The following is a 27,358-nucleotide window of genomic DNA, read 5'->3' as shown; positions in this document are numbered from 1 at the left end:
TACGGATATAGACGGACCAAGTTTTTATACTTTATTTCGTTCCCTAAAATTCGAGCTTTGCATCATAATAATTATTTTCCAAAAAATATTTTAAACTAAATTCTACCGATATAAGCTAACAATTTGGCTATTAAATCTGTCATTTATTAGACTAAATACATATATAGTAAAACATTTATTGGAGTACTTTCATGCAAACGTGTCATATAATTACTCCCGTATTACTGAGAGTGGACTCCAAAAGTATGAACAGATTGTGACCTTTAATTTCATTCCGAAACGGTTTACAGTGTAGACTTTGGATATTTTTGTGAAAGCCCATTTCTGAAACTGTAACCAATTGGACATGTGGGGTTACACTATGCAAACGTAACGTAGGACTTCTCTGCTTGAGTTTAATATTTTATAAACCATATTTTAGGTAATATTTTTTTATCCACGGCGTGTGTTACACTCAATTTTCGTAAAAAATGTTGCACATAATTCAATGACTTATTTGCGTCAGTCGGTATACAAATGATTCCTATATTTTTTTGACAAAAATTAAAAAACCCACACGTGAATTTAGTAAAATCGAGCATTATTAGTAAATAATTCTAATACATGTTCTCGATAATTTTTAGCTCTGGTCAATATTCGAGAAATTAAAGGATTCAAAGAAATAAGGTTACGACTAATATTTTTGTTTAACTATTTCGCCACAATCTCAAATTCGCGCATTAGAAACAATGCAATAATTACAACAACAAAAAATTGGTCCCACCAAAATCAGAGTTATTGACATTGTTCATCTTTGAACGAAAGTCAGCGTCCTTGTGTACTGATAGTAGTGTAAGAATTGAGGTGAGAAGCTCTGACCTGATGTCCCATAAGTAACACAGTTTATACCTGAAAATTCGAGACTTTTCGCTAACTTGCTGTGCCAATAAGTCGTTGAATTCCACGCAACATTGTTTATGAAGAGTTGGTCATCAAACTCATTGATAGCAAAAGTATCTGGGTTGAACATGATTTACGCTGTCATTGTGAATCTTAATCTTTGATCAAGTTTGTAGTACTTGAGTATATCGGGTCATCGTACTCTTGCACTTTCTCCAATATTAATATCTTGGACAAATAAATGGTTTCGATACGAAAGTCGATATAGTACTCTGTAGTATCTTTACTTTTTATGAAATTGTGACATTTATTTGCATTGATGACATGAGATTTACCCGATTACTTTGCAAAGACACATTTTGAGGTTGACCAACTGACAATAAATTATTTTTTGCCAATTGTAAAGAAAATGGGTTTGCGTCGAATATTTGCCGTGTTTCCTTTTAAACAATTTCCACAGCCGATCTTCTAAAATTAGTCCACGATTTTTTCGTTCTTCCCGTTCCGGCAACTAACTCAAGTCGTCCCCCATAACCGTTCGGGAATGATTAAAGACTTTAAAGATCGCAATCGTTCACATTTTTTAATCCGCACTGATTTTGGTTGAAATTTTCTAATTGATTGACAATGCCCTAGATTATCACATAATGTTGAATTCCTTATCTGAGAATAATAAGAATTGACAACAACCTTTCCTCACTATTTGTCATGTCATGGATTTCTTGAGTTGAGTTAATAATTTTATAATATCTTAGATCCTTACATAATTCTTAACAATGCATATGTTTTTTCCCACTAGTTTAACACAACCAAAATGTCATTTTATCAAGATTTTTTAGCTCGGTATTCGCATTTTCAAAATTGTAATGGTGTACTTCTACTGCACACTTATTGCACTCAATTAAGTACTAACAATTTGGTTGTACAGAAAGTACACACATATGTACGTCATATACTAGGCAACACAAATATTGGAGACTACTCGTATTTAGTTACAATAGGTTAATTGCTTTTCTTCTGATTTTTTCTGAGGTATTGTTGATTGCGGTATAAATAAAAATGTGCATAATACATGTATAGTCGTACATATACCGTCGGCGTACAATTACAACCGGGTATCTGTTTTGTCGTTTCCACTCTCCACAAGTTACATACCGTAAAAACTCAAATAGTAGCCGGGGCTACTATTTATAAAATCGGTGGCTGGGACCCGGCTACTATTTGAGCAAGGCTACTATTTGGGCAAGGTCACTATTTCTAAAATTATGAAGATGGACACGGCTACTATTTGCATACCACTATGATTTTTATTTCCTGAATCAAGCCCAAATTAAATTTTAGTAACAACACCGATTTTGCCCTTAGAGTCGTAGTCCACTGAATATTATTCTGCTCGACCTGCTATTCAATGATTCCTTCGGTGAGCTAAATTCGTGTTTTGTCATCGACTCATCGCTTCGATAGCGTGTAACTGCGATTGTATTGAACTATTATTTAATTGTCTTAATGAACTGTCAAGAAGTGTGGTTGTATGGAAATATAGACGCGTATATTCGAATATGGCTAGTATTTGGGCAGGGCTACTATTTGGGCAGGGCTACTATTTGAGCACGGCTACTATTAGAGCAACGGCTACTATTTGAGTTTTTACGGTATCTAACGGCTAACAAACAAAGCAGATGCACGGTTGTAAACGGCAGTGTCCAATGGACGCTGTTTCAGTTTTTCAAATTCAGCAAATTAACGTGTGAAGCATAAACGTACACACATATATAAAATGTAGGTACGGGCAAGTGCAAGGTACCAAATAGGGCACACAATAGTATTTTAACGATATTTGCTATAATTGCAGACAAATTGATAATTTTTACTTACGCGTGCTCAAGAACTTACGTTAATAACATTTTATCATCTCCTTATTCAAGGTATTACCTGCATCAATATGTATCATATAGCACTCATAGTAAATTAGCGATTACTCTTACAATTTATGCAACGTAAATGATAATACCTGGCACAAAACAATAATTATTTAAATTAAATATTTGTGTCTATTGAAAGAATTGTATTTATAAAATTGTTATTTCCATCAGTCTTGAGCATACTGTTGTATTTTTTACATTTTATGAGAAAATAGTTTAGAATTTTGAAACGACTACTTCATACTGTCCTAGTCAATACCATCATCGTTATATGAGAGTCAGTGTCATTTGTTGTATAATTGAGACCAAAAATAATATTTTCTGAATCACTGAATCAGTCAACTAACTTTCTTGGTTTATAACTACATATATTTATATAAATTCGGCTCTATTTTTAACTCGAAACTATTATGAATGTATGTAAATCTAAGTACGTTTGATTAAAATGGACTTTTGTTGCATATTTTAAGATGGGAGCATATGAAAGTTTCTCAAGTGTGAACAAGTATTTACGTGCATACCATCATACGTATGCACATACATGCGTTTCACTCGACTGTCATGGGAGCTAATAAATAATGTCTTGATAATATTTAACCTACACTTCAAAATTGAGACATTTGTTTTTCATCTAAAAAGAATTGCATATTCCGTTATATATTTTTTCTATTGCTGCAGCTTCGTTTGATGTATAAAATGTGCATTTTAGATTATTTATTTTCCCTCATCTAGTTAGTGTGCGGTTCTTTCCATGCCGCAGTGGTACTGTCACAGTGGAAGATGAAAGAAATATTTTGAAGGATGTCTTTAAATTCGAGTCGTTCGTAATGGCATGTTAAAATATCCACAAGGATTCGCTGTCTGATCAAGTCTAACAGCGATCGTTGATTCGTCTCAAATTTCTGTTTCTGTACTAGTCGTGGATCCGGAACGGCTCCAAAAAGTTTTCTTTTTCTCTGTATTTTTTCTTTCTCTGTAATATTGAGCGGTTTGGTGCGTGTGATCCCTGTCCCTACCACCACTAGCAGCAATTGTTTGCATTAAAGGATTTTCTTCGTGCAAAGGGGAATCTAAAAGTTCGTTATTGGCATCGCTGACAGAAGAGAAAGTCGTGGTATTTCTGTGCGTAGACGTGAGAGCGAGTGGCTCATAACTGTGGCTCGGATGGACCAAAACTGTGGATCTCCAGTGACTCTCCCATGATGATCCCTGACCACGGGAGAAGTTCATATTCATACTTTGTGGACGAATAGGGACTGCCTTCCTCCCAGGATTCTCCACGTTGAAAGTTGTTTGCTGATGGCTGTGACTATTACCGGAAATTCTTTGAAGAGACGTGGTAGTAATTGTGGAAGGTGTAATTATGGGGCAAGAGGTCAAAGCTTGTTGACTTATTGTTGTACGAACACTTCCTGCATTCATATTGTGGTAAGCAGAATTTAACCCTTGAAGGATTATCGAGTCTGCGTCAAAGTCATCAAAAAAGTGTGACTGATTTTCTCCAATCTGAATGTCAGGTGAGGCTGATGATACGGAATGAGAGAGGGGGGTCGACGTTGGTGAGGGATGCGATCGTCCGGAGGACAGTCCTTGATCTTCCTCAAAACCTCCGCAAGAAATACGTGAGCTGTGGCTAATATTGCTGTTGCTGCTGTTGGTGGTTGTGTTGCAGTTAGAACTACCCGTGGAGTAGGTAGAATCTTGCGACTCGTGTTTCATCAAGCTTTCCTTATTTCTCCAAAGAAACAAGGGCGTAGGGAGTAATTCTTCTTCCTTCTGGGTCGTCTTCATTATATCGTCAACAGTAATTACAGCTGGTGTCTGAGAACTGGTAGACTTGGAACAGATGCTAATGGATGGAGATTTCTGAAGATCAAGCAGCTTTTTCTCTAAAAAAAATATTGCACACATGAATGCGTTTATTAGTAAAGACTTAAAACAGAGTGAATAAACGTAGTATATAATCTTTGTAAATATGTATGTAGTACCATAAATAACGTCATCGTCATCTTCTTCGTCCAGCACATCATCGTCTTCGTCATCATCTTCAAAGTCGGAAAAGTTAAAGTCCGAGTAAGAAATGGTGCACACTGGGTTAGTTTGCGTTTCTGAATCCACTAAAGGAAGTACAATTTTAGAGGCGCATTTACATCGATTTTTCTGATTTTCTTTCCTCTCATTTTCACGTTCTTCTAAAATTTTTGCCATTATTGCTGCAAAATAAATTATTGTACTCTGGTAATTTATTATGCATAACTTAAACTGGTATTCAGTCATGAGATTTTCAATACCTGCAGAGACGATATCCTTTTCAACTCCTTTTTTCCCTGAAATACAAAAAGATTTCATCTAATTTGGCACTTTTACTACACCATTAAAGATAACTGTGGCCAGTACTGAATTTATTAATAAAATATCCACATTTATTACATATGTAGCTGTCCGTCGCAAACGAAAGTAGCAACACGCTTGTGTAAAAGGAAGTCATAATATTTTATGCAAATTAAAGGATTATGGAACTTGGGAACTTGCCCTAAGGATCTTTCTTTGTCTATGCATTATGGTTATTTTACCGCAAGTTGGTTGGTAAAAGGTAGAAGTGGCAGCAGTGGCACTAGTGAAATCTTGGATTTTAAAGGGAAATTCCTTTACTTTCCTGAAATAGTTTTGCTATGGAGTATTGGAATTTTTGCATAATGATGCAAAGACCAAAGTACCGCACTGCAGATAGAATGTAATGTATTATTATGAATATAAAGCAGTTTTGGGCACGAAATGGAGAACAAATTGGTGAATATTCGAAGGAAATTTCCGCAGATTTTATGGGTACACTTTTGTATTTACTACTTCTACATATGTATGTATAAGTACATAGGGTTATATTACCTTTTCCTTTATCGACAGAGTACATAATATCCGTTGGCGGAAACGTTGGCACTTGAACCTTAATTATTTTCTTCTCTTTCTTGCAATTAGAACCGTTTCGTAAACTCGCCACTTTTTTCTGTAGATCGTCTGGAAGCTGTAAACAGTTATGTAAATTAGAATCGTAACCTACGGTCTTCTTAATTTGATTGTAAAGTTGATCTACAGAAGACTCTAATACAGTCTGTATTGACAAAAACATTATCCCAAAACTAAATACCGATGGTCTCCAAATAGTTTACCCTTGGTTCAAAAAAGGGAACCTTCTCCATTGTCATTTTACGTTTCACGAAAGATTAGCTATGGGAGAAAGTAGCGTTCTTGAATCTGCGCATATTACTACTGCGCTGCTAATGATATGTGAATCTTGAAATAAGCTTTAGCTTGAGCATACAGTCGCAATGTACTTTATTCGGCACTTACAATATCCAGTTTCGGAGACACAAAATTGGAAGGCTTGCAGTGGAGTAATTGGACAACCACGTTGATATCACTTCGATACCTGTCCTGCTCATGAAAAAAAGATGAGATGGATTAAAAATAGAAGAACCATACTAATTAATAGTTTATTTAATAAATACGTATCGTATTTATGTACATTTTCATCCTCAAGTTGGTGAATATATAGTCTTGCTTCAACTAGACGCTGGGTTAACTCATGAATTTGGTAGGACAATCTTTGTGTCTCTGAATGATTATTTTCAGCCAACTTGAGTAACTTTTCCTCCAAATTCTAAAAGGTAAAAAGTCAATGGTATTAGGTCAACATTCTCTATTCGTTCACGCAAAAATGTTTTAGTTATTATCCAAACCAATAATCAATTATTCAAGATGTTCAAGTATTAAATATAAATTACGTGCCTGATTCAAATTTTGAAGCTTTTCATGAGCTTCTAGTAATCTGCAACAATGCAATGAAAACATCGTACTTACAAATGCCACAGGAAGTTTTTTAGCAAAATGTTCTTGCAACATTAAGTACCTGTCATACTTATTGCGCCAAGGATCCATCAGTACCACCAACTGTTCTTCCATCATTATCCCCTTGTAACTTTCGTTGTGTTCGCGTTAAATGCGGATTAACTACCCGTTGAGCTTTATTTCTTAGTATTGCGATTTTCTTCACCCTTTATCCACATGATTTTGCTTCGCTATATGCTAGTTACCATATCGTAGTCCTCCCATATTTTATTCTACGCACTCTACTACTAGCACATACTTGTCGCGGATGACGAGTTAGTAGTGATCAAATATTCGCCACAGCAGAAAGGGTACGGAAAATGTGAGAACAATTGTTTCAATTCGGTTTATGCAAGCGTTCCCACAAGTCACATTTTTTTTACTCGCTTGGACACGCAACTCTCAGACTACATGTCTATCTTTGCACTTTGCTATTTCGCAGTGTCGTGTCGTGATGTGAGAGGCGAAATCAGGACAAGTCAGTTAAGGGCGAACGAGTGTGTGTGCGATTGTGTGTGTGCCAATCTCATCCGAACGAACCACAATGAGATGAGAGAGTGACTAATATGAACCCTTACCACGTATTGATCTGCGGAAACCGTAATCGGAGTCATAAGCAAAAGCAAGCAACCCTTTTCTTTCTACCCTCTCACTGCTCTCTGCCTCTCACTCCCACTTTTCTCCAACTGAGAAGAAAGCATATTCCATCGTCGTTGATGCTGCACTTGGTGTGTGTACCTATAGCACGGGGTAGGTACATGTATCGGCGTATGCATGGCTAGGTGTTGGTACCAGGGGCAAATCCCGTAACAGTTCTCCAGAGTTCACTTCACTTTCACTCACTTCCTCCATCCGTGCTTGTGCATAGCGTGTGGTCCGACCTATTCCTACAATTTTCCTATCCGAATCGGGTATTCTAAGAAGAGAAACTCGGAGGGAAAGCACCAGCAGCTCAGCCTTTGGTTGGTTGGACGACAAACACTCATGCGTCACTCGGACGGCAAGGGTGAACTTATTTGTGGTACTAAATGCAACTATATGGGTTGTGTTCTATTCGGGATGATACATTTCTGGACAAAGGACAAGTGGGCAGCCAGCAGGATGGAAGCCAGTATCTCATTTCATCATTAATGATGGTGGTTAATATTAGAGACACATATAGTGAGACATGGCTGGCAAAGTGATAATAAAATGGAACGATTTAATGTTTAAATATGTATTGATTTATTCGTTCAGCAGATTATTTATTATTTCACAAATCCTGACATACTGCCATGCGATGCATATATAAGATCAGTCATCGTTCGTAATGATACAGACACCCAGTTATATTACTACAACATAGACAACAGTATTAGTACAATAACATTGCTGCTTAACTTGTCTATGTATAAATGCATTGGAATTCAAGTAAACAAGTAACAGTGGACGAAATTGTGGGGAGAGTAAAAAAAACAATTGCTATTATGACTTTAAGAGGGGCCCACGTAGTAAAAATGCCAACAAAAAATGCTTTAGAGCATATATTTAGTGGTTTGAGAAGAGGATTTAAACTTCTTCAAATTAAAAACAACTTTGTTGGATTAATGCATGCAAACTAATCCAAATAAAAACAATTTTGATACTTGTGTAAAATCAACAAATAAAACATTTCGAATTACATTTGGTACTTCAATAATTAATGTATTTGTAAATAAATTGAAATGTGAATTACAGTTATATATCAGTTGACAGCATAATGGCTATTGTTTAATAATTTATAATAACAGAATTGGAATTTGTCACTTGCAAATTAGTTTCATTTGTTTATGCATATTTATCCCTGCCTGCATTTAACAACTTTTCTTGGAGTAGATTATTATTATTACCTCGCTTAATAGTTAAAGATCTAACAAAGAGGATGTTGTTGGTGTTTGTGTTGGTTAGGTAAATAGTTGATTATTTCACGATTTTAGTTTACGGTATTATAAGTGTACCTATTCCTTTGACAAATATCTGGTGTCCAACTTAGGCCCCAAGAGCTACACAAAATAGAAAGATTATTAGAGGAAAGTTTGGTACAAAACTGTATTTTCTTTTCAATTTGTAAACCTGTAGCAGCCTCGTTTGCAAAGTACTTGACATCAATGTCCTGATCTTCCTTTAATTTATCTAACACTGGCTTAATATTGGTGGAAACGATCCTGAAAGTATCATTAGTAATGAGGACTCATGACTCCAATGTCGAAAAAATTATTCATAACTCTCACGTTTTATCAAAAATTGGCCCAATTTTTTGCAGAGTCTTTGCAACGTTGAATCTAACATTGGCCACCCCGTCGATTCCCATTTGCGTCACAACAGGTAGCATTTGTTTCGCAGTGATATCTGGACCGCAAGCTTCAGCAAGAACCTGCAGCGATACATGAGCAAGGTCAAAATTATTATACAACGGTAGACTATACTGCATAATACATAGAATATAAAGTACTACAGTGACATAAATACTTTTACGAGTACTTACGTTAATACAAAACAAACAAGTCATTCTGTGAAGATAGTTGGGATCCCGAGCCATAGCTGAAAATAATAATATGCTTATATGATGAATTGAAAATAAAGTGTGGATACGTTCGAGTTTATAATAATTTTTCGATTTCTTACCCAATACTTTTGGGATAACGGTATTTTCAGCCCAGTCAGCTCCAAATTTTTGGACGAGTTTCTTAAGATTGACGGTAGCAGCTTCTCGGATAGCAAAAACATGGTCGACTAACCACGTCATGCACAAGGTATTTAATTTTTCATCAAAGAATTCCACACCCAATTGACCAGCCAAAAGTGGCATGTATTCAATGATGGCTAATCGAACTCGCCATTTCGTATCTTCAGCCAACTCGACAATAGCGGGGAGTAGGGATTGGGACAGCTATAAAGACAATCCAATTTATTGTGTTGAAGTTTAATGAATAATTATATAAATTCATCTAACCTGTTGTATTCCAATGACCTCGTTAACGCAATCCAAATTTGAAATGATATTCAAACGTACTTCTGGACACTCATCTTTAAGTTGGGATAGGAAAAGTGGTAAAAGATGTTCTACAGTGCTAAAAAATCAAAAATAATTTTAAACCAAGTCCATGTAATACATAAATAATACCGGGTTCGAAACTTCATAAATCTGATAGTAATTAATTTAGTCATACTTGTTCTTTCCCAAAATGGGGCTCAATCCCATAATAACTGACGCCAGAGCAGACTTGACGTGTTGATTCGGGTCGTTTACCAATTCTTTCACGCAGGGGAGAATGGAATTCATGATGACCACTTCTTGGACGCTGGGGTCTAAAAGTTGACAGAATTCCTTCACTTTGTTGGACGCTGCGGCCCTAACTTCTGCCTCGCAATCTTTCAACAGGGACTGAAACGCAGGAACCAAATCCGTTTTGGTAATTTCTGGGCCAACAGCCTAAATAAAAACATAATTAAATGCAGCCCAACTGTTGAGTAATTTAAATTCAGTTAGGTGGACTATCAATTTTTAATTTAAAAAATATTTATATACTTTTTGGAGATCGACAAATTTATCTGCGACCATATATCTCACTCGCCAGCTTTTATCTTCAGCTGATTGCCTCAAAGTAGGCATGAGGAGTTGTTCCGTATCTTCTTGAGGGAGAAGAGAAGCTATACTAACGCACGCTTCCACGGCTAAAAGTCTAACAGAATCCTGAAATTAAAAAAATACATTGAATCATTGATTATTTCATTGTAAACTATGTAAGTATATGTTTTCTATCATAAAAAACTTACTTGTTCATCCTGCGCAAGGTTGATAAACATGGGAATAATATCTGATTTTAGATATTCTGCCTCCACCACTTTTGCCAACTCTCCCAATTTACTTGCCGCAGCACGACGAACCTAAAACAATCGAAATAATTGTTTAATTATGAGTATTTAAAATTTACTAGGCAAAACTATTATAACCGAACCATTGGGGTGTCATCCTGGCACAGACTTCTAAAGTGGCTTCTCAAGTCACCTAAATAATCAATACAATAATAAATGCAAAATGTCGAAATGTGTGCCTATAATAATCTAAATATCATACTTCGAATTGTTGGCGAAACTCTGGCGTAACACACTGAAAACAGCCCACAAGCCGATGTTCTTGAAGTAAACCAATCGCCAGACGCCAATCGCTTGACCAGGGGAACAAAATGTCCTTCTAAATCGGCAACTGAATGTTGTTGGGAAATAATTCGTAGAGAATCAACGGCTTTGTCCCGAACAACGGTTTCCTCCACGGTGGCCAAAGACTCAAGTGGTGCCTACGACCATACAGAGATTTATATTATCTATCACAATTTTTTTTAAATTTTACCCATTATCATTAGTCATTTAACAATTTTCACCACATAATGCAATTTGTTTTGCTTACCAAGAGGCAATGGACATGTTCTGGTCCACCCACCAAAGGAGTAAAGTTTCCCAACTGTTCTGCAAGGGCTAACAACACCTCGTCCTCGTCATAAATGGTGTCCGCCAGAAACGGGATGAGTTCGGATCTTGTCCTCTCCACTCCAAGGGCCAAGGCGATCGTTGACAGTTTTTTTATCGAGTTTAGGCGCAACTAGTATAATGGATAAAAATAATGAATGATTAAACTCATACTTATTACATATTTCACAGAAATATAGTTTGGTCCTTGTTTTAAGCAGCAAGTCAGATAATAAACCCAGAAAATCATTACTAAAAATTCAATTATTTTGCCTAATCATCCCTGGCTTGTTGTGATGCTACGAGATATCAATGCAGCACATACAAACATTTTTCCTAACCAGTCGAATAAGATGTTTACCTGAACATCCTCATTTCTCAGTTCGTCAATCAGGACGGCGATGGGATAAAGGGATTCATCCCCACAAGTGTCAGTGGCGGCCATTTAATGAATCCTCCGGTTTTACTAGACTTTTCAATATAACGACAAGAATTTAAACTCTCCAACACGTATTAATATTTATAGTCACTCGGTCACGTAAGAAATCTGACCAAATTTTGACTCTTTAATTAAATTGCTCAATTGAATAAGTTTATTCCGCAGGTAGTAGATGATGATCAACCAGTTTTTAATATTTGGTTGACTTTTATTTTGTGGGCTGAGGCTGAATCTGTTAACGGTTTCACTTCCTCCGATTCAGATGGCTCTCACTATCGTACAGCAAATCCAGTCGGTCTCAACTTGCCTCTCACTTTCTGTCTGACGAACGATGAGATGAGACGAAAATTCTCAACTGGCAAGAATAAATATTGATAGAAGAATTAATTTCATATTGCATTATGAGTGAATGATAGCTTAGATATTTTCGGTACATGCTTGATGAAAAAGTACAGATCCTTGAAATTAGTGTTAATAAGTAGAAAATAGAAGTTCTTTACATGGTGAAAGCAAGTTACTCGAGCATTGCTACTTTTTTAATTTCCAGTAGTTAGTTATCTATAATTGGAAGAACAAAGGGAACAGAATTTCTATTGTAATATTTCTGGTTATGGGTAGAAAACAACTTATTCTTGTAGTGTGGGCATTATCCACATTTCCACACTGAAAATGAGATTACATCTACATACATACATACTAACGTACATATATTTGCTACTTCTTGCTTATGCCACTAGTAGCACGAGCACAAAGTTAGAGTACCATGAGCTGGTGCCGACGGAAGAGGCGAAAAAAGCAAGCCCCGTTCCCTGTTTGCCGAACGGTGAAAGTATCGACCGACCACTTTCTTTCTTCAGCCTGGGAAAAACAACTTTCTCTCTCGCTCCTTGTGCTACCTCCTCTCCGCGAGAAATTAATATGTGTCTTAACGATAATTAGATTTTATTCCCCATCGCACACACTCCATTCAACTGGGTCATGCTCACTTTTGCCAATTTCGAAAAATGCATTCCAGGAGAATGTTAAGTTCATTTTGTGCGCGTAAATGTAAGAGTGTTCCACTTTGATTTGATTCCCTTCTCTGGTAATAAGTAACCCAAACAAAATTTCGTAATGGATGGGCACGATATGGAGGTGGGGTTTCATGATCACACTCGCACAACCAATTCTCAAGTTGTGGCCAAGTATGGTGCTTCTCCGAATAACAGTGGTCAAAATCATAATCGGACCGCTGCAGGCGGTGGGAAAGTAACGAACAACGAGAAAAAATTGACGGTGCTGGTCATTTTAATGTCCATTTTGTGCTTTGGGCTGGTCGCGTACGTTTTGGTGACGGGGCCTTTGGCTGGATTGTTACAAAAGGTTAAAAATGGTTTTAATGTGAAATTATATGTATATGCACAATATGCATGCATGCATATCTTTATAAATTATAATAGGTGATTTTGGTATGGGGAAATTAATCTAGAGCTTCGTTTTCATAGGACTCTGGAGGATACGTTGGGATTTGTGATTCCACAGAATGCGTCGAAATTTCTCATCGAGCCATTGAAAGTGGTGATTTCGACAAAGATCCTTGTGATGATTTTTATTCGTTTGCCTGCTCAAAATGGCAGAACAACAATCCTACTTCTCAAGAATTGTTCCTTTCTGCTGCCAATATTCATCAGATCAAGGATGGGGTGGATTTTTATATTAAAAGTAATAAAGCTTGCTTTAAAGAAAAAATTAATTATGAAAAAATACATATGTACTATTGCCAATTTTAATACAGGGTTGTTAGAAAAGCCAGAAGAAATGAGAGTTAATGCAACCACGGGATTGCACGTATATTCGTCGCCCAAAGCCTTTTATGAGAGTTGTTTGCATTTTTCTCCTCCAGCAGAATCACGCATTAGTAAGTTTTGTTATTTCAATTTCTCAGTTTGCCTCACATATGTACTGCATTGGTTACATCAAAATTACAGTAAGTGACCTCATTAAACCTTTTGGAGGATATAAAACCTTAGCCAATTGGTCAGAAAAAGACTTTGATTTAACTTCAACGGTGCTTGCGTTTCTTCGCATGAATGCAGGTAAATAAGGATTTTCCATACGTAAACTCGTCACACTTTACTATAGAAGTGAAAGTCAAGTATTCATGCTTCAATTTTTCTTTCCAGCTCCACTGTTTGATCTCACACTTGATATAAACCCTAAGGACAAATCAAAATATGCATTGATTGTTGAGCTTCCTAGGTAAGCAAATGTTATAATGATGAAAAGGTGCATACCATGAATATTCTGATTTATCCTTATTTACCTCCAGACCCACGAGTCTTGTGCCAAATTTGTTTCAGCCACAAAGTCGACAAGAGGACATTCTTATGGTGAGAAAAAAATTTATACATATATATATCCAGAAAACCATCGGGATGATTTATGATAAGTTTGAATGATACGAAAAAATTATAATTGCAGAGTGATAAGCTGAATAGTGAACTTACAGAAGCTTCCAATAATAATAACGCGTTTCCGTTCAATGGTAGTGGTGTCGAAGTGTTAAATGGTGAGGACAATGGTAATGATCTCTACCCGACTACCATGGATCGGCAAATCTTATACAAAATGATTACGGTGAGACAATCAGTAAAGAATAATACTGTAGTTGGTTTTTAAGTATTGAAGAAATGTAATACGCCAACTATGCACTTACTTTCTTTTAAAAGCATATTTCATTTTTCAGGAGAATGTCGAAATAAAGAGAGTTGAACGATTGCAAATTTTGACAGAACAAATTGGAAATATGATAAATATGCCAAATGAAGAAATTCAGGACGATATAAAAAGCATGTCTGTTCTTGCTGCGACAATTGAGAAGGTTAGAATTATTATATAATAATTTATATGATTAACTTAATTAACGGTGATTTGACGGTGCAGATTAAACCAAGCCACCGAAGTCGGAAATTTTGGAAACAGCAAAATAAAGTTTACAATGCGTTCTCCCTGGAAAGTCTTCAAAGACTTTTTAACAATGTGGATTGGAAGCAATTATTGGAAAGACTGCTGAATCAAAAGAAGGACGGAATCAGAAAAAAAGTAGACATTGAAAATTTTTCTTGGGAAAATATTACACTGTATGTGCCATATCCAGACTACTTGGTTAGTATACAGTTTAATTGCAGGTTATTAATAGACAGGAAAGTTACTCTAAAAATCAATTCTAAGACTAAAATAGAGTAATTCATGAGAACGAGCAATAGCATGTCTTATTTATAAAGCTTTATTTGTTTTCAGCGTCGACTTTCTCAAGCAATTCAATTCACAGATAAAAGGTATGTTGTACTTAAATGACAAATTGGCTATTGAAAAAATTTCAACAGAAGAAAAACTTGTAAAACGTCTTGTGCTTTTCCAGAACGTTATTAAATGGAATGCTTGTAATGTACGTAAAAGACATGTTAAATGACATCAACCCTAAAAAGAAGGACACAGAAATTGGGAATCCTCGTTGGAAATTTTGTGTTCATTCTACAATATCTGGTAATAAACATTTTGCTTCAGAAGGGCATGTACAAAAATACAAATTAAGGTGCAATAGGATGATGCGTTGATGCGTCAAAGATTATTTCGTCAATGTCTCACTCTTGAAATCGATGCCATTTTAGAAATTTGTATTTAAAGAAATTTAATAGGGATAGAGTGATCAAAGCGTCATCCTAATACCACCTTAAGCATGAGAAAATTAATCTCTTGTATTAATTCCATTCTTAGTTTTTGCAATGGAGATTTCGAGCTTATGTAAGGTATGTATAGTATATATAAGAATATTCTATCGAGGTTTTCCTTTAGTGAATGACATCCCCTCGACACCACAATCGCACATACGCGATTCTGTTTTAAATTGGAAAAGTCTACTAAACACCTTATACTTATGCTTTCAGTTATTCACCGTGCCCGAATGGAACTAGAATTCAAGATAAAATTAAGACATAACGCATTTTTACATATTTCTGATGTTCACATAAAAATGAGTTTTGGTGTCTGTTTTTAGACATGCGTTCTTTTGACCCTGCTCTGCTCTCGGGAATGAAGGACGATGTATGAAAACAGATTTACCCTTTACAATTTTATCGTTATATTCACGCAACTAATTCTCGTTGGTTGTGTGATACAAGGTGGAGAACATTTTTGAGGGAGTGAGAGAGACATTATTGGAATTTTTAAATCAATCTCATTGGCAAGACACACGGAGCAGAGAAGAATCAATTAAGAAAATAAAATCTATAAAGGGAAGCTTTATTGGTCCAGATTTTTACTTAAAGTCTGATTATTTGGAAGACGGGATAAAGAATGAGGTATTAAATACAGACATATATATTTACAAAAGAGTGCATTTAAATTAATAACCATACATATATGTATGTACATACATATTTTTTACTAGATCAAGGTCCAGATCGATCCGAAAAATTTTATTGCAAACATTCAACTAGTTTATAAAGGTAACCAATTAGATGTGATATGCACAATCTCAACCTATTTTTTAATTAATTAATTGCTAATTTAAAAATATTTTTTCAAGTTTTTCGGAAGCAACTGTATGCATTGTACTTTAAAAGAGTTGATGTCGAGCGTGCAACGTGAGTTCTACACTTGGTTTAAGTTATACTTTGTCGTAAAAAAATATTTCATGCCAATTTTGTATTAATTTCAGTTGGTCTTTCGTGGTAAGATATTAAACCCAAGCTATCAGTTTGATGTGTTTGGTTGAGATACTTACATGCATTTGCTGCTAGACTTTCCCCACAACCGTCAACGCATTCTACATTCAACAATTTAACAGCTTGGTTGTGGTAAGTTCTGTTTTGTTTATTTTTATCATGATTTCATAAATATGAACAAATCAAAAGTTCGGTTTTTAATATTTACACACAACTCATTTATCTATTTTTAGCCTCTTGCCTTCCTAAATCCTCCAAATTACTCGTATGGTGCTCCAAAATATGTTAATTATGCAACAATCGCTCTCACTATAGCCCATGAAGCGTTGCATTCTTTGGACAGCTCTGGTATTTTATTTTATTAACAGAGTAGAATTATTCAAAGTATTATTTGTAGTAAATTGTATTCAAATTGGGAATTTGATAATTGGTAATTGTCATTAGGGAGCGATTTTGATGCAGATGGAAAGTTGAATCATAATGGCATACACACTGAGCAGCGTGGATTTCTAAAAGAGAAAAGTTCGTGTGTGGCAAAACAATATTTCGACATGTTTAGGAAAATTATTCCTTTTCATCATTCAAAAGTCAACATGTATTTTCAGGTGCTTTTTACATAATCCATTTGGTTTGGAAATGGCTTGCCTTTAAGCGATGTTGAAAAAAATGAATTTCCGCAGGTGGACGGGAATCTGACACAAAATGAGAACTTGGCAGACATTGCAGGACTGCAAGTGGCTTTTTCAGGTATGACTCGATAGAATTTATGGTGCGTGAAATATATAAGTAGACCATATATATGTATTATAAATACATATGTAATGTAGCGTATCAAAAACACTTTGCAAAGTCTGGTGGGGAATGGATGGAGAAAATGAAGTTGCCTGGATTGCGCTTTTCCCGTGACCAAATGTACTATCTGTCAGTAGCTCAGGTGTGTAAATTTGTACATATTTAATTGTAATAAATAACTCGAATGTACTTATCGTCTGAAATTAATGTTTTAATTTTAAAGGCTTATTGTGCCAATATTTCTCGTAAGTTCGTAACCAATATCCTCGAATTTATGCATGGAAAAGGTAAAAACGCAACAAAATTATTAACTAATTAATTTTGTAGCAATGGGATACATTTTCTTGTTGGAGATGGACGAACACACTCCACATCCTGAGCGAATTAATGGGATGCTAATGAACATCCCTGAATTTTCCAACGTCTTCCGTTGTGGGGCCGGAAGTAGGATGAACCCTGATTTCAAGTGTTCCATGTGGTAGATCCAGATACATATTATTGGATTATTAATTGGACTGGATATATATATTCCAGCCAGTTGCATATGTACGTACATAAGTATGTAACGAGTAGAAAATTCCCGGTTCAAGAATGACTTGCAGCAATATTTAATAGGTGAGATAAATTGAAAACACCCCTGATCTCATGCCACAAACAAAAATTGTTGTGCTAATCAACCACTCAATACAAATATAGAAACGCATACATATCATTTTATGGCAATAAAGTAAAATCCACTGAATAATATGTAAAAGTAATATTATGTGAATAAAAATAATACTCAAGTACGTATGTGATTCTATTTTCAGTATTAAAAGTGCATTTTTTCACCACCATACCAAAAAAATTAAAAAATCTGAACATACATTTTGTGGAGATTTTATGGTATTTTATTATCCAACAATGCTACTACAATATGAGATTACAACATGGTATGAATTACAAATTACATTGGAATTTCGATAATTAAGTAAATTATACAACGACACTTATACATACAACATGCGGTTGGAAATACAAGTAATAAACACCAAATGTATTCATGTTATTACGTTTAAAAATGGTGTTTTGTGCATCGAATCGTGCATGGTATATTTTTTTGACAAGGTCGTCAGCTATTTCACGGTTTAGTCGTTGTTAATTTCATGCAGTAATAAAAAGCATGATAAACTTAATCACTTTCATTCCAATACACACATATGTTAAGATTAGGAATCTATAACTTCTATAGAGCGATTAATTATTATTCAGTACACACAAACAGTTATTTATCGGAAATGACGATTCATTGAATACATCAATTACAAGCAGCAGCAGACAAGCTAACAATAATAAGAGCAGTTTTTGAGTGTTTTCATTAAAATCAGTTCTAGAGTTGCATAGTATGACTAATAAATCTATGTATTTAGTCAAGTCAAAAGTGAGTGAGTGAGTGAGCACAATTTAATATTGTATTTAAACAGTTCAGTTTGGTTTCGTTGATTAATTATGGAATATTAGGAATCATTATGCAATCAGAAGCTATTGCAGTTAAGTAAATGAGAATGTGGAAAAAGTCAATAGCTTATGGATTCTCAAAGTTTTATCAACTATGTATCAACTCAAATGCGCATCCGCAATTACTTTCACTCTAGTTTGGCAATCTCATTTGTGAGCAATCAACCACACATACACATAATTAGTTTCAAGCAGAAGACAGTCCACCGGTGTACCCCCTTGATAACTTGGATTTGAATTTAAAAAACTCCTGATTATGCAACATTATTATTAACCAAATATGTACAATACATATACTAATATGTAAGAATACAGAAACGCTCATAAAATTACACAAACAATAACAATTTTGATTAAGAATAAAATAAGTGGACAACATCATAATAAATAACTTTTAATGAATATTTTTAGTATAATTTAAAAAATTGGTAAATAGGGAGTACACCCAAGCGATACATCACCTACACACAAATGCCTTCAACAACACTTTTCTGTATTACTATGTTCCTTTACAGCGATCTACTTACCACAACACGATAATATCATTAGATGCACGTCATCATTTGACTAATTGATTAGATTTCTAAAGAAGATGGTTTACTCACGAGACAACACTACACGAGACGACAGTAAAGACAGAAATTGAATAGCTTATCATTATTTGCGATGTCACTGATGTATGTTACTGTGTTAACAACTAAGTTCTAACGTTCTAAAATCCTATTGTGCTTTTCCCAAATATTAGCGTAGTGCAAGTTTATAAAGTGAATCAACTCATCAGTCAACTTAAGAAAGAACCCGACGGGAAATAATATTAAAATGGCAAGTGATGGCTAATGAATGATTCTTTTGATTACTAACATAAAATTGGAATCTCACTCGCAATGTGAGAAAATCCAATCCCCTTATTTCTTGCTACGTTCGAGTCATTTAATTCGCGATAAAAACTATTCCGTAAAAGTCATTTAAAATCGAAACGTATATGTAATAAGAATATGCGATGATTAGACTTGAAAATCTTTGACAATATTGAATCAACTTATAAATAAACCTACTAATAAGCTTAAAACTAAAATCACATGAAGCTTATACGCACTGATTCGATCAAACATTTACATGTATCTAGATTACTAGAAGACTATTTTTAGTGCACAAGCGATTTGGTTGGTGTTGTCCTATAATTATCGAGACGAGACTTTGAAAATCGATGTAATGTATATTAACTTACTCACTTTCTTACGCTGTATGTATTTAGTTTGGAAATACCCCTAAAGTTTTCTTGCTTTGGTTTCTAGAGACATTTTTAGATCTAAATAAATCCTTAAGTGACTTGATTCTTCGCTTCTTTAGTTGACGAGTACAGAATTACACATTGACTGTGTCATATGGAGTCAGTCCGTTAGGAATGGAATGAGCCTCGTTTCTGTAAGATTTAAAAGATATGCTTATGTCCAAAAGTAATCATAATAGATACAATGGTATGCAAGTAAATAAATAAATAATTCTGCATGCAATGTTATGTACATATGTAAATGTAAACGGCAGCACACAGACACAAAAGGGGGTTATAAAATACTTACTGATTCCTACTATTGTCCGAATCGCAGCGGAAGGAAACAAGAAAAGTAGTATTAGGACAAATTCAATGAAATCACAAAGCTTGGTCATAAATTTGAATACTTAAAAATTCGAAAGTATGTAGTAAGAAGCATTCAAAGTTATTTTTCCAATTGTCGTGAGTTTTAACAAAGAATTCAATATGGTATCAATTAAAGTACATACTTTTCAATAAGTCGTCGCATCTCTTCAGTGGACATGTTTCCAGGAGCTCCACCACTGACAGAGTTACGATTCCGGATCAGCGGATCACGGTCTGGACAACAAAACAGGACATGTAAGATGTGAATATATTTCAATTTGTAATGAAATATATATGTTTAATTACCACATTCAGCCTCAGAAAGTTCGTTGGATTCCTTTGAGTCATTACTTTGGTTCATTTGAGAGTGAGAAGGGGTAGAGTTTGGTGAATCCGAGGGGCTAAATTTCATAAAATCAGTTGACAAATAATACTTTATTCTAAATTCGAATGCAAAATCATACAAGTATTACTCAATTGATTGGTGATTGATACATAATCTGAGGACCCCAATCACCTCTTAATCAATGATCAATAATATCTTACCGTGGTGGTGGAGGAGGAGGAGATGGGCTCTCCGGAATTGGAACAGTTCTCATTGATCCTAAGAGACAACCACAATATCGTTAACTTTTTAGAAACTTTAAATCCATTTCTTGTTTTATCTTTCGATACCCATAGAACGACGTCCAAGAGAACCTCGGCGATTAGGGCTGTTGTAACCATATTCGTCCTCAATATTTGCAGGATCATCATATTCAGGGGAGAATACATGGTTAGGCGGGTTAATAATTCCATTAGGGCCGACGGTTCCCTGTTTAAAATTTCCAGAATATATAGATTGTAAATTTATCGTTTTCTTATATGAAAAACTGAACCTTACCCCTCCAGCAACTGACGACACAACGCCTGATCCCACAGGTCCTCGTCCATACCGAGTGGTATTTGAGCCACGAGGCTACAACAGAAAACATATTATTTTGGTCAACATATTCGAAAATATGAATGCAAATTGACGAGCTAATATTATGTATTAGTAAATACTTACCGCAGATTGCGACCCGCCACGATGATGGCCATGTCCAGGTGGAGGAAGAGTTGTGGACCCTAAATTACGCAAAAAAAGATACAAAGAAGTACATACAACTTCCTACAATCAAATTATTAATTTCAAATACACTTATTTACCATGAGGAAGAGTTAGACCATTTGAGCCCTTTGAAGGATCCATTTCTTCGCGAAAGCCAAGTAAATGGAAGGTTGCATATGGACAAATTTCTTCATCCTGACCAGGCACTAAGAAAATATACTTTGTGTTAAAATACCAGCAAACTAAATATCATAGCTCATAAAGAAAGTTCGCAGATAGAGGAGAAGTACAGATGCAATAAGCCGTCATAAGCATTACAATTTGCATAGCATAGGATTATGAAGAAGTGAAATATTTAGTTGACAAAACTGTTGACCATATAGCTCGCTGCTTCACCACAATTATAGTTGTTGGATCAAGACTGACCATGAAATAAGCTAATAATATAAATAGCAACGCCACGTACGGCTAATTTACTGTCACCATGATATAAGAATACCGTGTTACAGAAGAAAGAAAACGAGGTTTTTAAATAGAACATGATGGCCACAATAGACTGTAACTAGCTAGCGACACGAGGTTCAACATATGTAGTTGTTCAATTACCACCGTTGGGGGGTTTACTATAAAGCGAACTATCGTCAGAGTGGGCATGGGGTGGAACAGGAGGGTGGTCATCATAATATATCCCACCACCCCCATTCGCCAACTCTTCGTATGTATGAGGCACTCCTGTGGCGGCAGCAGGTCTTCTACCGTTCCAAGTGGGGTGATCTATTCCATCGACATTTACATTGATTTAACATTCCAAGCAAAATAATAAATACCTTGATAATATTTCAATTAGTCGTCCATGATTCTATTTTTTAACTCAAGTGATTTGTACCGATGCGATAGTGAGAATGCATTCAAAATAAAAGTATTTTTGTAACATCCAAAGATCGAACAATGAGTAGAAAATGCTTACCTTTTGTGTTAAACAAATATAGCAGATAAGTAGAAATGACAGTGCAAATTTCATAGAGGAGTGAGTCTGACTTGACTTTTACACTAATTACTATAAACTATACCTAGATAATTTTAAAAATTAAATTGTACGTACTCATCCCTTTCTTGTGACGGTCGCACGTACTATAATTTGATCCTGGAACTGGTGGAAGTTTCCTATTGGGAGGAGCAATGTATCCCAACTCATCTCGGAATTCTTAGAAAAACATTACATGAAAACGATTAAATTTGGCTGGCAATACAAATTTGTATTTGTGCTGCTATAACATGTTGTAACATTTTTTTTAAATACCTCGTTTCAAAGTCATTCCACGCATATCCGGCTGAGCATACAATCCTTCATCTGTGAAATAATAATCACGAGAAATGTATTACTCATTATTTTGTAAGGTTTTAGCACTAAAAACAACCACAGGACAGGACAAGACTTTCTCGAGAAATGATACAATTTTTTGTAAGTATATTTTTTGGTTTCTTCAAAGACTTCAAATAGAGAGTTCCCACAGCGCAACTTGTCAGCAACATGAATATTTATATAAAGAATATGTACATACATATGTAAATTTATGTACGGTTTGGGGCTTTGGAAAAAATTCTCTTTTTTGTAGCCTTTTGACAGAAACTTAAAAAAAATCAACCTCGCAGTCGAAAACTTTCTGGTCCTCTATTTCGTCTGGATACTGCGATACAAATTACCGCAAGTCCTACAACTATGATAACAATCATGGCACATCCGGCCACTATCATATTGTAATCCACCCACTCTGGCAACCAAGGGAAAACCTCGAGTAAAAGTCCGCGTCCATTATCATTGGTTCTGGCCGGGCCCACTTGATCTAAATTGTGGAGATAAAGAAACAGAGAGTAAGAGATTTTACCAATTACCTTTATGCATCGTATCTGTCTTTCCGCGTCGGAGAGCGCAGATTGTAATCAAGACAGTAAAAATTACGATGCCACCGGTAGCAACGGGTACTACTAGATTGAGGTTTCCACTGAGAAATGCTATCCATTCTGCCGCAAAATCTCCGTTATCTATCGTTGGTGGAGCCAATATATCTACCAAGATCATAAGGAATGTATCATGAACGACTTAACCCCACGTCTTTTTTGGACATTAACGAAAATTAAACAAAAAAAATACCTCAATGACATTTGAAATTATAACAGTAAACAAAAACACTAAAGAAAATCGGGTTGAAAAAAATCAAACATCAAAATCTGAAAACTCAAAATGAAAATCAAGGATGGAATTGCATGGCAGAGAGAGAAATGCATTGCATTGTTATCTATTCTAAATGCTATGTACTAAATATAGTAAGTATAGGTTGTAGGTAGATTGCTTAAGACAAATCTGAGATGAATCCTTCAGCATCATGTCATATATTTTGTGTAGGTTCAGGTAAAAGCAATGTAAAGATTTAAACTAAATACATAATGCAAATTCAAAAAGATAATTAATGATGGTTGGTGGGTATTAAATAAACGTGTCTTACTTCCGTTCAGCGTTAGGGTTGCAAATTCAAATTCTGCTTGGGTGAAGCCGACATTGTTGTGAGCGGTGACTAAAAACAATTATAAATCGGTCATAAAAAATCATCGACATGTACAATCAAAACCATACGATTAATAATCTCTCTCAGTGATTTGCAGTTCTCTGTTTTACCTCGAAGTTGGTACCAGGTTGCAGGACTAAGATCCAAAACAACATAATTTCCACTGGGTTTTACGCTGTTGGAAACCATTGTCCATCCATCGCTTTGGTGTCTATGCATATGTATTAACAAGGTACAAATATATTTTCGTAATTATGTACAATAACAGCAGACGAAAATGAGAAAAAAATGTCTACCTAGCCTTGTACTCGACAACAAAGTACAACATTGGACAACCACCTAATAAATTATTCATTTGAACATGTTGATTAGATTAATGTGTAGTTTTTATGATGGTAAAACGTGATTATTCTTTGTTACCATCATCCCAAGAGCTCAAGTGTAAAGTTACACTATTTTGTGAAACTTCTATAAACTTGTGGGCTGAGGGTACACCAGGTTTTTGACCCTTTATTGATTGAGAAAAGATGAATGAATAAATATACTAATCCTTATTAAGTATTATATTAACAAATAAATAGATAGTAATAAGACAAACTTTTGTCCTTGTATTTAGTATGTCGGATGCCTCTCCAGTTCCAATACTGTTATAAGAAGTTGCGTAGATTTGATATCGAGTTCCACAATTAAGTCCTTCCAACGTATATTCAGACATGTTTGGTGGAATTTGAGTGGCTGAAAACACGACAAGAAATTGATTTTAAATTATCAACACAGTCTTGAAGCTACTTCTATCAACTATTTATTATTCGGGTAATTGAGTTGTATTAATTATGCGTATAAATCACTACATGCATACCTTCCCATTCTCCAAAGTCTTGTTTGTAATGAATGGTGAGACCGTGAAGTGGGGCCGAGTCCGATGGGGATTTGAGCCGAACAGTGATTGCCTGTAATTTGTTTTAAAAAATTTCAACTTGTACGCAGACAGTGCCGCTTATATTTGAAGCTCATACCGTTCCCGTAGCTCCAGCCAAAGAAATGCTTGGGGGTTGTGGAGGCGCTTGTACGACTAGGGTGTGCATAATCGTGTCATGTCCGTTCGAATTTTCTGCCTTGCATGCATAGTCTCCTGCATCTTTACGAGTAACTTCTTTTATCAGTAGACTTCCATCCGGCAGCACTCGAAGTCTGTTACTTTGGGTTAGCATTTGTCCCTTCACCTAAAGCAATTTACATTCATGAGTTAATTAGTAGTTACAAACTTACTACATGGGTATTATCAGTTTTAACTGATAAGTAGTTTTGCACACCTTCCATTTAATTTCAGGAGCAGGGACACCTGGAAGGAATTTATCATATTAGTTTACTATTTGTTTCCATATGATGTTGGTCACCAGGTCCTTACCGACAGCCTGGCAGGGAAGTTTCACTTCATCTCGATGAGTAGCAACAATTTTTTCCGCTGCAGAACAATCATTTTATTAATAATTGCTTGATTATAAGGAACATATTTATATTGTTTCACTCATGCATGCTTACCGAATGATGCAATTTTAGCAGGAACTTTGTTGGATGGTGAGGTAGTAGCAGATTTTGAGGGTTGACCTTCTCCAATAGCAGTGTGTGCCGTAACCCAAAATTCGTACCGTTCTTTTCTTTTCAGTCCGGAAATTTCATAAGTTGTCTGGAATGAGGGAATCTTCTGGGATGTGGCTTCTGACTCTTTGGGTTCGACCGTCCGTTGATAAACAGTGTATTGGGTGACAACGCCTAAGAACATAATAACAAAAAATTTAATCATGGTTGATGATACTAAAAATTAAAACCTACAGTGCAGACTCCATATAGCCCGAGTCAGGTACATGTCCCTGACTCAATAAATCACAAATCAGTATGGGTCACCCCATAGGGTCACTCTGGTTGCACTTTGCTCACTTTTAACTTCATATTCTTTAATTAAAAGCCATTAAGTATCATTGTGCCGGATTTCATCTTTTTAAAGTAATTTCTAAAAATCGGTATGGGTCACCCCACCCATAGGGTCACTCAAGATGAAAATTTTACCAATATCATTTCATATTCTTTCATTAAGACCCATAAGCAACCTCTCCACCAAATTTCAGTTCGATAGGATGGTTTTTAAAAATCGGTATGGGTCACCCCATAGGGTCACTCAAGATGAAAATGTTTCCAACCTGAAGTTATTTTTTTCTATTAGGAGCCATTAGCAACCTCTGTACCAAATTTCAGCTTTCTACGACGATTTTTAAATTTTGGTGCATAATACCCCACCCACTCCGATGACCCCCACTGGTCAACCACTGGACCGATTTCGCCCATCTTCGAACTCGTTTCCTAACTTTGTCCAATACGCATATGGTAAAAATTTCAAGTCAATCGGTTCAGCCGTTTTGACTCTATCGTGCCGGACAGACAGACAGACAGACGGACGGACGGACATGACGGTTCCATAAGCCCTGACTCGGGCTAAAAAATAATTAGTTTTTTATTACCGTTGGGCTGAGAAGGTGGTTGCCAACTCAAAAGGATTGCATCTCCAGACATAACGCTAGCCTTTACAGCCGTTGGAGGTCCTATATGTAATTTTGTTTATTTAGATTCATATAAATATTCATAAACACTTTAAACCATATAGAGTAGTGTCATACCAGGGACATCTTGTTCAGTGTGGCAGCTTACAGCCGTGCTCGGAATACCGTCACCTCCATTGGTGTATGCGAGCTAAAAAAATAAATTGAAAATTAAACTACAAATATCCCATGTTGGTTTCAAAAATTATCTGATGTGCATATAAATTCTCAAAACTGTTTATGGAGGTAGAAATGAATATGTAAAATACTTACAATGGTCATGTTATAGTTTGTGTATTTTTTCAGTCCATGGAGAATGATTTCACTGGATGGCGTGGCTTTGATCTCTTTTGTTTTTTCGTCTTGTTATTAGAAATTGTGATAATTTACATTAGAAAGTGTTTAAAAGTAGGAATATAAATACATGGAATATGATTTACACTATCTACTTACCATACCACGAAGATGCTGGTCCAAAAATTACTTTGTATCCCTTAATCACACCATTGGCAGAAGCTAATAGAAAAAAGTAGCACAACAATGATATTTTATTCGGAATTCGAATTTGCACCATGTAACAATTAATGTAATACCAAGTGGAGGCGATGTCCATGAAACTCGGATTGATTGTGATGTGAGCGTGGTACAACTGATATCCTAGAAACGGAATAAAATATTTAGCACGTGTCTATTTTGTTGTTTATGTAAATCCTCTCCTATTAATCGATCAAGTGCATTTAAATTACCTGAGGAGCATGATCCGGTTTCCCTTCAGCAGTATGTTGAGCAACTTCCTTTGACATTGGTCCTGGTCCAATCCTATTAAATGCTTGCACAACGACAGAGTATTCCGTGTACGTCCTATG

The 27,358-nt window shown here is 35.6% G+C and overlaps 4 protein-coding genes across 53 annotated transcripts in view; 1 reads left to right on the top strand and 3 right to left on the bottom strand.

Moving 5' to 3' along the window:
- Window positions 1-8: 8 nt before the first annotated feature.
- On the bottom strand, window positions 9-7,642 carry LOC110843341. The gene is made up of 8 exons (XM_035848666.1): window positions 6,709-7,642; window positions 6,588-6,627; window positions 6,325-6,459; window positions 6,150-6,233; window positions 5,688-5,823; window positions 5,093-5,128; window positions 4,790-5,014; window positions 9-4,690 (listed from the first exon to the last, which is right to left on the bottom strand). Exons 1-8 carry the CDS (start codon window positions 6,762-6,764, stop codon window positions 3,696-3,698), a joined length of 1,707 nt encoding a protein of 568 aa, XP_035704559.1. The 5' UTR covers window positions 6,765-7,642; the 3' UTR covers window positions 9-3,695.
- A 244-nt stretch (window positions 7,643-7,886) lies between these two features.
- On the bottom strand, window positions 7,887-11,835 carry LOC110842906 (serine/threonine-protein phosphatase 2A 65 kDa regulatory subunit A alpha isoform). The gene is made up of 13 exons (XM_022088777.2): window positions 11,533-11,835; window positions 11,113-11,304; window positions 10,783-11,002; window positions 10,664-10,713; window positions 10,482-10,592; window positions 10,234-10,398; window positions 9,875-10,137; window positions 9,658-9,775; window positions 9,330-9,594; window positions 9,190-9,245; window positions 8,936-9,078; window positions 8,778-8,869; window positions 7,887-8,707 (listed from the first exon to the last, which is right to left on the bottom strand). Exons 1-13 carry the CDS (start codon window positions 11,614-11,616, stop codon window positions 8,694-8,696), a joined length of 1,773 nt encoding a protein of 590 aa, XP_021944469.1. The 5' UTR covers window positions 11,617-11,835; the 3' UTR covers window positions 7,887-8,693.
- Window positions 11,836-12,384: 549 nt separating this feature from the next.
- LOC110843339 (neprilysin-2) lies at window positions 12,385-17,910 on the top strand. The gene is made up of 24 exons (XM_022089299.2): window positions 12,385-12,972; window positions 13,095-13,311; window positions 13,385-13,507; window positions 13,578-13,685; window positions 13,773-13,848; window positions 13,919-13,979; window positions 14,071-14,226; window positions 14,336-14,470; window positions 14,533-14,754; window positions 14,890-14,927; window positions 15,011-15,135; window positions 15,367-15,393; window positions 15,647-15,693; window positions 15,771-15,950; window positions 16,040-16,097; window positions 16,178-16,235; window positions 16,310-16,322; window positions 16,392-16,448; window positions 16,550-16,664; window positions 16,761-16,921; window positions 16,997-17,063; window positions 17,144-17,250; window positions 17,332-17,353; window positions 17,436-17,910. Exons 1-24 carry the CDS (start codon window positions 12,724-12,726, stop codon window positions 17,588-17,590), a joined length of 2,577 nt encoding a protein of 858 aa, XP_021944991.2. The 5' UTR covers window positions 12,385-12,723; the 3' UTR covers window positions 17,591-17,910.
- A 65-nt stretch (window positions 17,911-17,975) lies between these two features.
- LOC110843338 (Down syndrome cell adhesion molecule-like protein Dscam2) overlaps window positions 17,976-27,358 on the bottom strand; it is a 42,811-nt gene continuing 33,428 nt past the window's right edge. For 46 of the 50 annotated variants that reach the window (XM_035848598.1, XM_035848596.1, XM_035848620.1 and 43 more), the window contains 29 exons: window positions 27,239-27,353; window positions 27,086-27,149; window positions 26,946-27,008; window positions 26,766-26,854; window positions 26,571-26,643; window positions 26,415-26,495; window positions 25,441-25,671; window positions 25,307-25,363; window positions 25,212-25,240; window positions 24,915-25,121; window positions 24,758-24,848; window positions 24,497-24,633; window positions 24,319-24,406; window positions 24,195-24,237; window positions 24,009-24,109; window positions 23,839-23,907; window positions 22,981-23,178; window positions 22,635-22,685; window positions 22,437-22,538; window positions 21,941-22,108; window positions 21,433-21,540; window positions 21,293-21,351; window positions 21,128-21,202; window positions 20,920-21,058; window positions 20,791-20,848; window positions 20,551-20,645; window positions 20,388-20,478; window positions 20,186-20,194; window positions 17,976-20,028 (listed from right to left, as the gene is read on the bottom strand). In XM_035848598.1, the coding sequence (XP_035704491.1) occupies window positions 19,971-20,028; window positions 20,186-20,194; window positions 20,388-20,478; window positions 20,551-20,645; window positions 20,791-20,848; window positions 20,920-21,058; window positions 21,128-21,202; window positions 21,293-21,351; window positions 21,433-21,540; window positions 21,941-22,108; window positions 22,437-22,538; window positions 22,635-22,685; window positions 22,981-23,178; window positions 23,839-23,907; window positions 24,009-24,109; window positions 24,195-24,237; window positions 24,319-24,406; window positions 24,497-24,633; window positions 24,758-24,848; window positions 24,915-25,121; window positions 25,212-25,240; window positions 25,307-25,363; window positions 25,441-25,671; window positions 26,415-26,495; window positions 26,571-26,643; window positions 26,766-26,854; window positions 26,946-27,008; window positions 27,086-27,149; window positions 27,239-27,353 (2,749 nt within the window). In that variant the 3' untranslated portion in view covers window positions 17,976-19,970. Of the gene's footprint in view, window positions 20,029-20,185; window positions 20,195-20,387; window positions 20,479-20,550; window positions 20,646-20,790; window positions 20,849-20,919; window positions 21,059-21,127; window positions 21,203-21,292; window positions 21,352-21,432; window positions 21,541-21,940; window positions 22,109-22,436; window positions 22,539-22,634; window positions 22,686-22,980; window positions 23,179-23,227; window positions 23,402-23,838; window positions 23,908-24,008; window positions 24,110-24,194; window positions 24,238-24,318; window positions 24,407-24,496; window positions 24,634-24,757; window positions 24,849-24,914; window positions 25,122-25,211; window positions 25,241-25,306; window positions 25,364-25,440; window positions 25,672-26,414; window positions 26,496-26,570; window positions 26,644-26,765; window positions 26,855-26,945; window positions 27,009-27,085; window positions 27,150-27,238; window positions 27,354-27,358 lie in introns of all 50 variants that reach the window. The other 4 variants (XM_035848599.1, XM_035848581.1, XM_035848593.1 and 1 more) reach the window with 4 other exon arrangements.

This window comes from Folsomia candida, unplaced genomic scaffold, assembly GCF_002217175.1.
Source record: "Folsomia candida strain VU population unplaced genomic scaffold, ASM221717v1 Fcan01_Sc002, whole genome shotgun sequence".
Classification (NCBI taxonomy): Eukaryota; Metazoa; Arthropoda; class Collembola; order Entomobryomorpha; family Isotomidae; genus Folsomia; species Folsomia candida.
Note: the sequence above shows the minus strand (reverse complement) of the source record. Positions and strands in the feature narration are given on the sequence as shown.

Coding starts and splice junctions, on each gene's coding strand:
- LOC110843339 (XM_022089299.2), top strand. CDS start 12,724: ATGGATGGGCACGATATGGAGGTGGGGTTTCATGATCACACTCGCACA. Junction 16,922..16,996: donor AAGTCAACATGTATTTTCAG/GTGCTTTTTACA, acceptor GAATTTCCGCAG/GTGGACGGGAATCTGACACA. Junction 17,354..17,435: donor TTATTGTGCCAATATTTCTC/GTAAGTTCGTAA, acceptor TTAATTTTGTAG/CAATGGGATACATTTTCTTG.
- LOC110842906 (XM_022088777.2), bottom strand. CDS start 11,616: ATGGCCGCCACTGACACTTGTGGGGATGAATCCCTTTATCCCATCGCC. Junction 10,593..10,663: donor GCCAGGATGACACCCCAATG/GTTCGGTTATAA, acceptor CGATTGTTTTAG/GTTCGTCGTGCTGCGGCAAG. Junction 10,138..10,233: donor AATTTGTCGATCTCCAAAAA/GTATATAAATAT, acceptor GTTTTTATTTAG/GCTGTTGGCCCAGAAATTAC.
- LOC110843341 (XM_035848666.1), bottom strand. CDS start 6,764: ATGATGGAAGAACAGTTGGTGGTACTGATGGATCCTTGGCGCAATAAG. Junction 6,234..6,324: donor ACCAACTTGAGGATGAAAAT/GTACATAAATAC, acceptor TTTCATGAGCAG/GACAGGTATCGAAGTGATAT. Junction 5,129..5,687: donor CTCTGTCGATAAAGGAAAAG/GTAATATAACCC, acceptor TTTGTATTTCAG/GGAAAAAAGGAGTTGAAAAG.